Source organism: Hordeum vulgare, chromosome 7H (assembly GCF_904849725.1).
Source record: "Hordeum vulgare subsp. vulgare chromosome 7H, MorexV3_pseudomolecules_assembly, whole genome shotgun sequence".
Classification (NCBI taxonomy): Eukaryota; Viridiplantae; Streptophyta; class Magnoliopsida; order Poales; family Poaceae; genus Hordeum; species Hordeum vulgare.
This window is the reverse complement of record NC_058524.1, coordinates 283,943,694-283,957,698: the sequence shown is the minus strand read 5'-3', so window position 1 is coordinate 283,957,698 and position 14,005 is coordinate 283,943,694. Positions and strand designations below refer to the sequence as shown.

At 46.1% G+C, this 14,005-nt stretch overlaps 1 protein-coding gene across 2 annotated transcripts; it reads right to left on the bottom strand.

The window, feature by feature from the left end:
• Nucleotides 1-298: 298 nt before the first annotated feature.
• LOC123412861 lies at nt 299-13,485 on the bottom strand. Of its 2 annotated transcripts, none has more exons than XM_045105807.1 (4): nt 13,415-13,485; nt 12,761-12,822; nt 1,367-2,729; nt 299-761 (listed from the first exon to the last, which is right to left on the bottom strand). In XM_045105807.1, the coding sequence occupies exons 3-4, from the start codon at nt 2,675-2,677 to the stop codon at nt 738-740; spliced, it is 1,335 nt and encodes a 444-aa protein (XP_044961742.1). In that variant the 5' UTR covers nt 2,678-2,729; nt 12,761-12,822; nt 13,415-13,485; the 3' UTR covers nt 299-737. The 2 variants fall into 2 exon arrangements, with proteins under 2 accessions (XP_044961742.1, XP_044961741.1); XM_045105806.1 differs by having other exon boundaries at nt 13,309-13,464.
• Between the last annotated feature and the right edge of the window lie 520 nt (nt 13,486-14,005).

Genomic DNA, 14,005 nt, shown 5'->3' with positions numbered 1-14,005 from the left:
CTCTTGAAGATGGGTCAACGGTTCGATGATGATGGCGGCTTCTAAAACGTGTGCATGTGGTGTACGCTTTAGTTCTGCTGCACCAACTGTTAGTTCCGATACGTTATGTGGATGGATCGACGACGACACCAGTTTTAGATATGAGGAGTGAGAGCACTCCACATTATCGCGTTTTGTAGGTGTGAGTGGGAGTTTCGGGTGGCTTGATGTATGTTCTTGTCAGACCTTTGTTGAATAAGTAATAAAGATGGCTGTATGCATCGATTGATGCAGAGGTCGGGGGTCTTAGCCTCCTTTTCCAAAAAAAAACAGTCATCAATACTAGTTATAAGATATAGAAGTTCTACAATTCTCTTGCGCCAGCCCACGACCAGAGGCTGCTAGTTGCTTGGGATGCAGCCTGCTTCAATCCAAGGATCCTAAAAAGATGAAATGTCCAAAACATTACACCGGTATGTTAGGGTGGGCATCAGGTCAGCAGGACTCAGTGCCCACATTTCTTCAAAAATGAGTTGCTAGGTGTCGACTGCACACATTTCAGGTAGCGTATATACAAATGTTATGACTCGAGTTTGTGCTGAACTTCTTCAGATTACACCTCAGTTTGATGTGACGGAGAAATTCAGATACCTAATACCAAAAATTGTCTTTGTTCCAAGACGATCTTGAAAAGCAAGCAAACACAATGACCTTTTAGGCTTATACCTTCAAGCTACATCAGAACTTGAATTGCTGGACTATATGGAGAAGGACAGAGCCGCCTGTTGAAAGTATTCATGGTTAGAGAAGGCAAATTTGTAAGCGAAAATGTGATGGTCACCGGTGTGTAGACGAAGAAAAGGAAACTTTATACGGGAAAAATATAATGGTTACCGGTGTGTAGAATAAAAAGGCAACATCATACACGACAACATAGTGATCACTATTGTGTAGAATCAGAACTCTCTCCATGTCTGTACTTTCAAAGAATTTCAGTTTTATGTTCTAAATTTTATTTATGGGAATATTTTGTATCTTTAGGTTAGAATCACTTGCCGTTCTACACATTTAGCAGTGCAGAATTTACAGTCTGTCGAAAGTTATGCTGAGGAATGCAGGATGTAGGGATCACTCATATTATTGTACTGTAAAAAGGATACTGATGGTAGTTATTAGATTTTTTTTTTTTGAGAATAGTAGTTGTTAGATTTAATGCCAACAGATCACGCCTTTTATTTTCCTGTAAGATAATGGTGGTCCTTTTTTGGTTCATGTAACTAATTCAACAGTCTATGAACAGAACTAGACCCGAATAATACAACGTTTTCTGAGAAACTTGGACAAAGAAATGTAAAAAAATAAAGTTTAAATCCAGTAAGAGAAGTACCTCCATAACGGAATCCAACGACTGGTCATTTCTAGGGGTCTCCTGTGAACTGGAAGGTCTCATGTGTGCTTCTATCATGTTAAGCTGCTCGTATACCTCCTTGAGCATTATGATCTGCTCCTTGTTCTTCTTAGGATCATTTAGCTCAATCATCTTTTCACTTTGAACACGCTTCAGCCTTGATCTTGTTCTCTCAATTCCAGCTCGTGGCGTAGAACTCCCCGCAGTTACACGGACATGTCTGTCAACGTTATTCATGGAGCCAACTTTTCGTGTCGCTGAAAACTTCGAAAGCACATGGGACCCTTTATCTTTCAGAGTAACCGCGTGAGGCATTTCAGATTCCTTTGTGTTGATGCCATGTTTATTAGGAGTACATGAGTATTCTGCTGGCGCCTTGCTTAGTTCTGGATGTTTGAATGTGTCAACATGACCTATATGATGAGCTGCAGTTTTATCCATTTCATTGTCTGGACGCATTGACTCGAGTGGATCAGGATGTAGCGTGTCTTGGACATCTTTCCCAACCAGTGTTGCTCTTTGACTGCATATATCTGTATGATGACCCTCCATTAAGAACGAGGAAGAAGGAGAAGACCCTTCCGATGGATAAGAGTGTTCAGTACTGCTACTGTTGCTTGAAGGTTTTGGTTCTTCTCCATGCTTTTCAGTACTGTCCATATCTGCTGGTAAGCTTTCCTTGGAACCTATGGCTTTCAGTTCGCTGGAAACTTGTTGCAGTTCATTTTCACTAGAATTGTGCATGTAAACACTTAGCCTGCTCCTTGTTGACGCAATCGATCCATTGTTTTTGTTCATGCCCATTTCAGCAAAGCGTTTACTCAACTGAAAAGTTGGAAGAGAGAAATTCCTTTTGATGGTATAACAAAGATTCTCTACATCTCTGCTTCCAAACAAAGGTATATTTTTTGTTATTGTCTCATCTGCAATATCACAATCATCGATACCAACACCTAGTAACCTTTGTTTATACACCTGCAGTTGGTTCCTGAGATAATAGATCTCCAGTTCCTTCTGCTGCATGACTTCTTTCACGATCTCTAGAGCTTTGTCACTATGATTCATCCTTTCTTCAGCCATTCTTCTATACTGACATGCTTCCATTCTCTCTGCCTCCTTTTCTTTCTGAAGTTTTCTAATCATTGACAAGGCCGCGCTTGCAGCACTTGATGAAGCTTCCCTTTCCTCTTCTAGCTCCATGAATAGTTTTTTCATCATAATGTACTGGGCAAATACTGCTCTCTGTAACTGAGCAGTCTCATTCTCTGCCAGCTTGGTGAAAGGCTCCATTACTACTTGTTTCAGTATTCACCTTACAATAGTCTTAATTCATCTGTTCAACCTGTGCACCGTTTAGCAACACCAGTTTTATTTTCTGTAATATGTACTTCCCCAATTTTAGTCGCATAGTTCATCACTATTTATATGGACTTCATTATATATACATTCTTCATGATCAGGGTTATAAAAAACTTCTGTTTTTAAAGCATAAACTAGTGCCAGACAAGCTAGAACGGAGCACAGTTATATATAAAAAAGCAATAAGTTATATTATGCATAACTTTCTCTGAGTCCATTCTATTAATTCAATTTAATTATTGTATAGACAACCAGAGATTAATAACCACTGCTCAGAAAATTGTGTCATATCTAACCGAGATGCACGAGCGATCGGAAATGAGTATCGTACTACTTCAATGCATGGGTAGACAACGGTTAACTTATCTGATGAACTCGACATATTCCGATGGAAGGTGCATACTTCCGGGGTTTCTCCATTGAATCCATATATGCTGATTTAATCTTCCTTAAAACATACTCCCTCCGTCCGCAATTACTTGTTGTACAAATTAATAAAAATGAATGTATCTAGAACTGAAATACATCTAGATACATTCATTTCTATGACAAGTATTTTTGGAAGGAGGGAGTAGATGATAAGGATGTATTCTTGTGGCTAATAGGAAACGGTTAACCATATTTTTCTTTCTTACCCGTATGCCGCATTTTGGTCGGAGTGGGGATAAAATAGAGTTACAGATTGTTTAGTAAATTTTGGTCGGAGTGGGGATAGTACAGCTTCTTGGCTTAGGCAACCCCTCCATGTAATTTTGTCACTCTGGAATAATATATCCAATGATTCTGCGCCAAAAAAGAGTACTTAGGTTGTATGATATGTTCTTTTTACATGTCAAAGGGGGAGGAATCCCAACCTGAATATGAGGTGGTTTATGAGGAAAACCGGATCGAAAACCTTGATCTATTTTATAGGGAAAAACAAATCAAAAAACTATACATTGATATCCGAGGAAATGATCCAGCTTGAAGTACCTCGCGAAGTAGTATATAGATAGCCCGTGAAACAACCGCTCCTCCCGAGCCGCCTACCGTGAGGCGGCCGGGAGGCCCCAGATCTTATCGGCCGGAATCCGCTTCTCCCCCTCCTCCTCCCTCGCCGCCGCCCAAGGGCGCGGCCAGGCGAAGCCTTGCCATCACCGGCAGCGACGGGGACTCGGGGTACTCTCGCTCGTGTGGGGCTGGCGCGGGCCGGTGCTCCCCGGCCGGAGCGTGGCGTTCGGTTGGACGTTGTGACGGGTGATGGTGGTGCTCCGGGAAATCCGTTCCTCCGTGGCAGACGGCTTCACGTTCGGTTGGACGTCATGACGGGTGTTGGCGGTGCTCCGGCAAATACGTTCCTCCGCGGCAGACGACTTTGCGTTCTGGTGCGACGTGCTCGTCAGGGACGGTGGCGACGTGATCAGATCGGCCAACGACGGCGCGGTCGAATTTGGGCCCACGTGAGGGTCTTGGTCCCTAGAATGCAGTCGGCGCGGTGGCGGGTGCGACACGTCGACAGCTGGGCGGATACGTCAGGATTTTACTCTTGTCTGATCCATGTGAGCGCGGGCAACTCTGGGGGAAACACTAGATCTCCTTGGGATCGAGCGATGACAGTGATTTTACGTCGTGGTCCCTCTTCAGGGCATCATTTTGGAGTTTGCTCCGGTTGAAGGGACCAACAACGTCGGCGGCGCACGCCTGGTGGTGCAACTACAGATGAAAATCACGCCGAGTACAGTCATGGCGAACGATGGCAGCATCTTTGATGTCGTTCTCATGTCAGAGGCATCATCGTTCCATGCATAGTTACAATACATAGCAAAGACCAACAACCTAAAAAAAAGGTGGTTGGGTGGAGCAACACAAGTTATGCAGAACTATCTACAAGGAATCACTAGCAGGATACTAAGGTGACAAACTCTAAGGTTGCCATGAGAGCACATGAACATCCAGTGGTGGAGCCAGCCAGCTCAAGGGCCCGGGGCAAAGTCTATACATGGTGACGTGTCCAACATTTGCCAGAGTAATTAGTACATGGCTTATTTGTATTCCCTCCGTTCCTAAATATAAGTCTTACTAGATATTCAACTAATGGACTACATACGGATGTATATAGACATACTTTAGAGTATATATTCATTTATTTTGCTCCGTATGTAGACACCTAGTAAAATATCTTAAAAGACTTATATTTAGGTATGAAGGGAGTACTATTTAGTGAAAAAATTGCTAGAGCAGACCGGACAGCTACCCGAGGTCGCCGGCAGCTAGCTCCATCCGTGCGAACAACAGCAACATCAAAATCACTCACATAGAATAACACAGGGTTCCACTTCCAAGGAGCTGCACCATCGCCAACCCCTAGCCATCGAGGACCCAACATTAGGGTGGTCTTGCCCATGGCGAGGTGAGGATGATGGAGGGGGAGACGCCGGTTCAATTAGCATGCACAGAGAGAATGCCAATTGACCACCGGGAGGTTGTTAGTTGGTGGGAAGTAATCGAGTAGTGACCTCTGTTTTGGGTACCGCCCGAGAAACCCGGTTACCGGGCGGTAACCGGGTTTCTCGCCGCCCCACGAGAAACATGTATCCCGAGCAAAGAATTTCGAATATTTTGAAATTTTTGAATTTAAAAGCTAGAGTTCTAGTCAAATAGAGCGGCATCTTAGAAATGTTATCAATGTTCAAGTCTTATGTATTTATAGTTTTCAAAAATTAATTCAAAATTGCATTATAAATTTCGTTCGAAATGTATTCGGTATTTCTCGGTAACCGTGGTAACCGAGAATCTCTACCCCCCCCCACGAGAAAATTTGGTCATTCGGTATCCAAAATATTGGTAGTGACAATGATCACAGAAAGGCTTTCGAAGAAAATGTATCAACCAAGGCTAGTCATAGACCACTCTGAGTTAATCACGTTGCCTTGTACACATAAGATTAGGAAAAAAACCAAACCAAGTCCTAGTATTATTAGGATACCTAGTCCTAATCTATTTCCATAGTCCCTTGTGGATGTGTATAAAAGACACCTTAGGGGTGGTGCTTGTAACAACAGATCAGATAGAAAAGCAATACAAAGTATTACGATAGGCTCGACACGAGCCTGTGGCCATCAACGATTCAGTGCCTTTGCGTTTTTACGTTCTTGTTGAGAGAGCCGAGTTGATCCGTTGCCGCATGATTGATCCAATCAACCGAAGCTAGCCGGCTGAAGCGTATTCATACGCAAGTCTCTGGCTAGTTTCACGTACGTGTGTACAAGGGCTAATCGATCAAGCTGCTAGTGTGCTTGTTCGAGTTAGCTTTGCATGTACACATACATGGTGCTCCTGGGTGTTTTGATCTACGGTTTAAAAGCCAACAATTGGTATCTAGAGCCTCGACGATCTACGATGACGGACAGCGATGCTGAGTCGGTCAAGTCCGGCAAGGGCGGTGCCAAGGCGAACAAGAACGGCGGCAAGGTGAAGAAGGACGGCAAGTCAGCGACCAGTGGTGGGGAAATGGGCGGCGCCAACGTCGAGGCGCATCGCAACATCCCCATCCAGTACCCGATGCTCACCGACGCCAACTATGGTGTGTGGGCGGTGAAGATGAAGACTATTCTCCAAACCCTCCGAGTGTGCCAGGCAATCACGGACGACGACGTCGATGACGAGTCCGACGAAGGTGCCATGGCCGCCATAGCTCGGTCCGTGCCGGATTCCATGCTGATGATATTGGTGGAGTTCGAGACGGCAAGAGAGGCATGGAACGCACTCAAGGAGATGAGGATCGGAGAAGATCGCGTCACCAAGGCTCGGGCACAAGTGCTGAAGCGCCAATTTCACAAGTTGCAGATGGAGGAAACTGAATCGGTGAACGACTACGCCATGCGTCTTACTACTTTGGTGGGAGAGATCCACGCGCTTGGTGCAAAGCTCGAGGAGACCGAGATTGTGAAGAAATTTTTCAGTTCGGTGACTGACAAATTCACGTACATCATCGACACGCTCAAGCAGCTTTACGACATCGACGACATGACCATAACGAAGGCGATCGGATGCCTGCGGACTTGAGAAGAGAATGCTCATGGCTGTCGGAAAGGCAATGGAGGAGGTAGTGACCAACTCATGTACTCGCATGCAGATTGGGAGTCCCCAAGTAGCAAAGGAAGGCGTGATGGCAACGAAGGCTCAAGCAACGTAACGCACGGTGGACAAACTAGAGAAGGCAAGCTACAAGGTCATGGTAAGGCTGACCGATCTAAAGGGCGGAAGCAACGAAACTTGGATATGTCCGAGGTCAAGTGCTATAACTGCAACGAGATGGGTCACTTTGCAAAGGATTGTCCGGAGCCTGACAAGCGAGAGATTAATGCAAATTTGGCAAAGGAGGAAGACGAAGGTCCAGGTCTTCTGATGGCCGAAGTTTGTGATCTCGCTGAACCAGTGGTTGTGAAACCAAGCCGGAAGGTGCTACTTCATGAGAAGAATGTGACACCTAAGTTATCCGGGGATCACAACGTGTCGTGGTATCTCGACACGGGTGCCAGTAACCACATGACGGGATGCAAGAAGAAATTTCTCGAGCTGGAATATGATGTTGAAGGCTCGGTCAAGTTTGGTGATGGTTCAAATGTGGAGATTTGTGGCAAGGATTTGTCCTCTTCGAGGGTCTCACAGGCGAACATCGCATACTCACCGGAGTGTACTACATCCCACGGCTTCGTAACAAGATCATCTCTATTGGGAATCTTGACGAGAATGGATGCAAGGTGTGTATCGAGAATGGAGTGATGACGATCTTCGACAACCTCCTAAATGTGCTAGCTCGTGTTACTCGCACACGGAAGAGGCTCTATATCCTCAACCTTGATCAATCTCAACCGGAGTGTTGGCTCGGCAAGAGTGATGATGATTCGTGGTTATGGCATGCCAGATTTGGACATGTTAACTTCTACGCCTTGAAGAAGATGTCAAAGATGGAGATGGTATCCGGGATGCCAGTTATCGACCATGCTGATCGAGTATGTGACGGGTGCTTGGTTGGAAAACAGCACCACACGACATTCCCTGCTCAGCCTACCTATCGTGCAAGTGATGCACTCGAGCTGCTCCATGGTGATCTATGTGGCCCTATCACCCCGGCAACTCACGGAGGAAAGAAGTACTTCTTCCTTATGGTAGATGACTACTCGAGATATATGTGGGTCATTCTCCTACGATCTAAAGATGAGGCGTTTTGAAGCATTCAAGAAGCTAAAGGCTGCAACGGAGATGGAACACAAGTTGAAGGTTCACGCTCTACGGACAGATCACGACGGAGAGTTTACGTCGAACGAGTTCAACGACTACTGCGAGAAGATTGGCATAAAAAGGTTCCTCACGTCACCTTATACACCACAGCATACGGGGTCGTTGAAAGGCGCAATCGAACCGTCGTTGACATGGCAAGGAGTTTACACAAGAGCAAGAACCTGTCGGGCACCTTTTGGGGAGAAGTTCTCTCGACGACAGTCTATCTTCTCAACCAGGCTCCAACGAAGGCGGTGATCGGCAAGACTCTGTATGAATCAATTTACAGACGTAAGCCGAATGTGTCTCATCTACGGACGTTCGGGTGCGTGGCACATGTGAAGACGGCGGAGCTGCACCTCTCAAAGCTTGCTGATCGTAGCACCAAGATGGTGTTCATCGGATACGAGAGGAGTTTCGGCACCAAGGCATACCGCTTCTATGATCCACAAACCAAGCGTCTACGGATTTCACGCGACGTCGTGTTTGAAGAAAACAAAGCGTGGAATTGGAGTGCAGCAGCCGACAGTGCTCCAAACGGTAACATATTCAAGGTTGAATTTCCAACTGATGATGATGCAGGGGAGGATGTCCACGTGGTTGGCAAGACGCCCAACCAAGGTGACCACAATGGTAGTGATCATCATGGTGCCAACACCGACGACGACGCACATAGGTCGCAAGGAGATAGCGACAACGACGCACATGGCACGGGCGGAGATCTTGACGACAACATCGACAACGAGGCGCATAGTGACGACGACAATCAAGATGATGGTCACGGTCTTGACGACTACGCCGACGACGCGGATGTCGATGACATGCCCGGGTCTCAGTCATCTTCCTCAAGTGCATCAACACCGATACAATTTGTGTCGCCTCCTTCGCAAGCCACAACGGACTCCTCAGGGCCTCGTGGCTACAAGACCCTCAAGAAAGTCTACAAGTACACAAAGCCAGTTACGCTCGAGTACTCCGGACTATGTTTGTTCGGAGTTGAGGAGCCGACGAACTTTGTAGAGGCGGGCAAAAGCCGTAGTTGGACACGCCCCATGGATGAGGAGATCAAGGCGATTGAGAGCAATGGCACGTGGACTTTGGTAACCCGATCTCCAAACCAAAAGGCGATAGGTTTGAAGTGGGTTTACAAGTTAAAGAAGGACACAGAGGGTGTCACTGTGAAGTACAAAGCAAGACTTGTTGCGAAGGGCTACGTACAACATCAAGGAGTTGACTATGATGAGGTGTTTGCACCGGTTGCTCGACTCGAGACGGTGAGAGTGCTCCTAGCTTTGACAGCACAAGAGGATTGGAAGGTTCATCATATGGATGTTAAATCCGCTTTCCTCAACAGTGATCTCACAGAAGAAGTGCGCGTAGAACAACCCCTCAGCTACGAGAAGAAATACGAACAAGCGGAAGTTGACAAGCTCAAGAAGGCACTTTACGGGTTGATGCAAGCGCCAAGAGCTTGGAATTCAAAGTTAGACCAAAGTATGATCACGCTCGGGTTCAAAAGGTGTGCCTTCGATGATCCGAAGGCAGTCTACAAAGCACCAAAGAAGAGGTGAAGATTGAAGACATGACCAAAAAGGAGTGTTGTCATCAAGCTACGGACGAGCCGACGATAGTAAAGACGGTCCATGAAATGCTCCAAGGGACGGCAAAGGCCATGCCGATGATAACAGTTATGAGAAGCAGCAATTGTGTTTGGGACCCAGGTCGGAAGTAAGGACATCGTGATTAGGGGATGAATGTGAGTTAATCATGTTGCCGTGTACACATAGGATTAGGAAAAAAAAGGCAAACCAAGTCCTAGTAGTATTAGGATACCTAGTTCTAGTCTATTTTCATATTCCCTTATGGATGTGTATAAAAGGCACCCTAGGGGTGGTGCTTGTAACATCAGATCAGATAGCAAAGCAATACAAAGTATTACGACAGGCTACACACGAGCCTGTGGCCATTAACGATTCAGTGCCTTCGCGTTTTTACGTTCTTGTTGAGAGAGCCGAGTTGATCCGTTGCCACATGATTGATCCAATCAACCGAAGCTAGCCGGCTGAAGCGTATTCATACGCAAGTCTTTGGCTAGTTGCACATACGTGTGTACAAGGGCTAATCGATCAAGCTGCTAGTGTGCTTCTTCGAGTTAGCTTTCTACGTACACATACGTGGTGCTCCTGGGTGTTTTGATCTACGATTTAAAAGCCAACAACGACGACACACTGGAGGACATTCACAACCACAAGTTTGTGAGAACAATGGATCCACGCAGAGTTCAGACGGACTGTTGCGGGGAAGCTCTCATTGCGATAAGAGGAGATTATCGGGTTGCCAAGAAGAACGCATGAACATGAGGGGTCACAAGTAATCTAAGCAATAGCAGACCGATTTCTCCAGGAGTCAGAGCAACACAAGGTTCAGCATCCCCTTCCAAAGAGCCTGCATCGAATGCCATGGGTGCCAACCATGCGTTATTGGTAGTAGGTAGCAAGGCCAGAGAGGCGAGCACGACCCAGGACGACAAGGATCACCGTGAGGGCAGCGGCCGCAACTCAGCCCGCCGTGCAGCAGGCACCGTGAGGCGCAACATGGGCTTGCACACCGAGCGACTCAAATCCAGCAAAGACGGAGCAGGAGGAAGGATCATAGGGCGGATATTGAGGCCAGCACGAGAGGCATGTTGCCTCCACTGCCCGCGGTCGCGCGGGGAGGTCATGTGCCCCGATGAGCTGAACAAGTTCATGACAGCAAAGTGTATGTCGCAAGGGGACGTAGATACGAAGAGCGCTCATAGGAGCCGGAGTCGGAGAGGTTGCGCGCAACGACATAGCTCGGGCTACCACAGGTGACCACGAGGTGAGGTTGTGGTGGATCCCGCCACTGGGAAAGAGCTAGTGGCAAGGTGAGGGGTGGAGGAGTGCCGCTCATGGGCACGGGGTAGTCTGTGAAGGACGATAACGGTGCACCGGGGCGTCGCCGTCATGAAGGTCGGCGGGAGAGGGTGGATGTGGAGCATTGAGGGATGGATCTGAGAGGGCAGGGGCTCGATGCTCGGGTGCGGGCTGCCATTGTCGATGCCAGGACGAGGAGAGGAGCATCTTATTCTTAGCCAAGAACCAGAGCAGAATAGGGTTACAAGTGGTGACCACAGTGGATGACGACCGTGGTGAGAGGAGGAGGATGAGCGCAATGATGATGTCACACTTACACCACACCGGGGACCAGCAAGAGCCTGACACGCCGCGCGCTGCTCGGGGTGCATGGAAGCGAGAGGTGGTCGTCGACACACCAGGCGACATCGACACATGTCCAACCAAAGCATAGGAGAGGATGTAGGCGGAGTGTGTATTTGAGGGAGTAGGCGCTCAGTGGAGCAACATGCGCCCTCTTCATCGCTATCTGCCATGGGGCTTCGGCCTGAGGCCTCCTCCCACGACGCCGAGGGGGGAGGGCGGCGGCGGCTGTGGGATGGCCTCCAGAGTCGTGAGAGATCGTGACCTTGGAGACTAGGTTTATTTGGATATAGATTATGTTATTATGTACACGAGTCATGTCATCTTATTATCACCCGATTGGGCCATTGCGTCCGTCCCACGACCTGAGCCTCTTGCTCAGCTTTGGACGATTGGACTTCCATTAAGGATTAGGATGTCCCTTTAGCAATGGATTCGCAGACGGGTGCCTTCAAGGTTGCAGGTATTCAGAATGTAATTGCCCTAGGGATGGTATTTGCCCTTTGCGCCACATGGACGAGAACTCCAATGATATTTTCTTCATGTGTGCTACGATTCAATTCCTGTGGAGTTGCTTTAGGGGGGTTTTGGGTGATGGGTGGTGCCATACAAACTTTCCCGATGTCTATGAGGTATTGCGAGCTTCCTCGGTGGGGTCTAGCCACATTAGGTGGCTTGGGATTAGGATGCTCATGTGGATTGTGAATGATCCTAACAATTTTATTATTGAGGGTGCTCCCTACGAAGGTCTACTGATGCTATTTATATACTATGTGGTTTTTTTGCGGCTCTTGAAGTCACTTAGGAGTGGACCGGAGCGAGGCGCCATCAATTCCCTCACTACACGTCTTAGATCCTTGGCCCTCCGTTTGGCACCTCCACTCCATCCGCTGCCACCTGACCCAGACTAGATCTATGTATCTTCCTCGAGACATGTGCCCATTTTTTCTTAAGGCTTGTTGACGTCGAGCCATCAGTAAAAAAAAATCTTGAGCTATTTCTTATTTCTGCACTCTGTTGTGGTATGCATTTTGCTGCTACCTTGGTTGAAACTTGGTTGTGATTGTGGTTGTTTGATTTATATATAAAGCGAAGCGAGAGCCCTTTTGGGTAAATTATTATCCGATTGTGTTTTGGATTGTGTCGCCACTTTATATCATGTTTTGGGGTCGGGAGTATAACCTTCGTCGAAAATACAAACTAACTTGACTCCAGATTGTATGTATGAACGAGGCTTTGTTCCTCCTTTTCAAAAATAAAAAGATTGTATGTATAAACGAGAAGTTCGTAATAAGTCCTTCAGAAAATGCTGACTTATTTTATATGTTGGCCAATGGTCAAGAAAAACATGTCGGTAGAAAGAGTGTTGAATTATGTAACTGTAGTGAGGTGTTTCTTACCCAGAAAAAAAATTCAGGTGTTTCCTACTGAAGTGTGTAATTGCGCTGAAATATAAAAAATTTAGAAGGAAAGAAAGGTACGAAGATGACATCAAAAAGGGAAAGGGTATTACCACTAGGATTATAATCTAATGGCTCGCATTTTCTTCTCTCACAGAATCATCTATCCTTCAGCCTGGAGGCAAAGTAACAATCTCAGATGCAAAACATAATGTAAATGTAGGTAAAACAAGGTGCATGGTAAGAAACTGAAAATGGCGTCATTTGGTTCATTCCCTGAATCTGCACATGGTAGCTACCAAGAATACGGAATGCCGAACTAATTGCTCTTGAAAAGGCGAAAGAAGGCCACATAATATCCATTCAAATCGTGGTACCAAGAACCACGTCATTCATGAAAATTTATTCGCGAAGTTTGTGGATTAAAGAGCCATAATTTAGCTCAATGCTTTCTATACACAAAACTAGGTGTTATGCCAAAACACAAACTTCGAAATTTAAAAAATAGAAAAATTGGAAAGCATTTACCAAACATTTGAAAGGAGTGGCCTGAAGAAAGGTACAGTGAACAAATAGTGCAAGAATTCATATTGACTGGGGATTCTGATACATTTTGGTTGTCAACATCGTTCATAGTTAGACAAGATATCATGGCAAATACCTCTAATTGCTGAGCCCAAATGCGAGATAAAAGATAGCAGGATTCCTGGAGAAAATGAACATTCAAAACCAAGAACAAATGGCAATGCATGCTGTCATGGCCTCACCAAAATTTGATCCCAATGAGGCCAAGATACACCTCAAGCCAACCTCCAATGGCTCCGCCGTTCCTTCCGGCGTGGAAGAATTGCGGGTGACCAGCATAGCGTCTATTAATAGGAGAACAATTGGAGGTGTCTTCCTAAGAGGGAGAAAGATAAGATGGTGTGCTTTATTTTTGGAATGTGGGTTTGGAGGCTATCTGAGCTCTTAACCGGCACCATTGTGAGACCCATTGTGAGACCGTACTATCGACCAGAAAACCATAGAACAATTATTGTGTGGCATAATTTATTAACGAGAGACTACCTTAGGCTGATCATAGTGAGAAGTATCATATAGTAGTATCATGCATATGATAATATTATATGATACTACCTTCATAATGCATAGTATCATAAACTAGTATCATAGATGGCCTTATTTATTGACATGCATGACACATAGTAGTATAGCATTTAACATGTTATGGTATCTACCTATATTACTCTAACCATTTCTCTCTTCTTTTATTATCTGCCACATCAGCATGTTTGCTACTTCCAAGTATATGTTACCACCTAAGTTACTCCCACTATGGCCAGCCTTACTCACATAGG

Bases quoted from the DNA above. Each gene is read 5' to 3' on its own strand.
- LOC123412861 (XM_045105807.1), bottom strand. From the start codon at position 2,677: ATGGAGCCTTTCACCAAGCTGGCAGAGAATGAGACTGCTCAGTTACAG. The intron at 762-1,366 runs GTACTTCTCTTA...TACTTTCAACAG, and splicing joins CGTTGGATTCCGTTATGGAG to GCGGCTCTGTCCTTCTCCAT.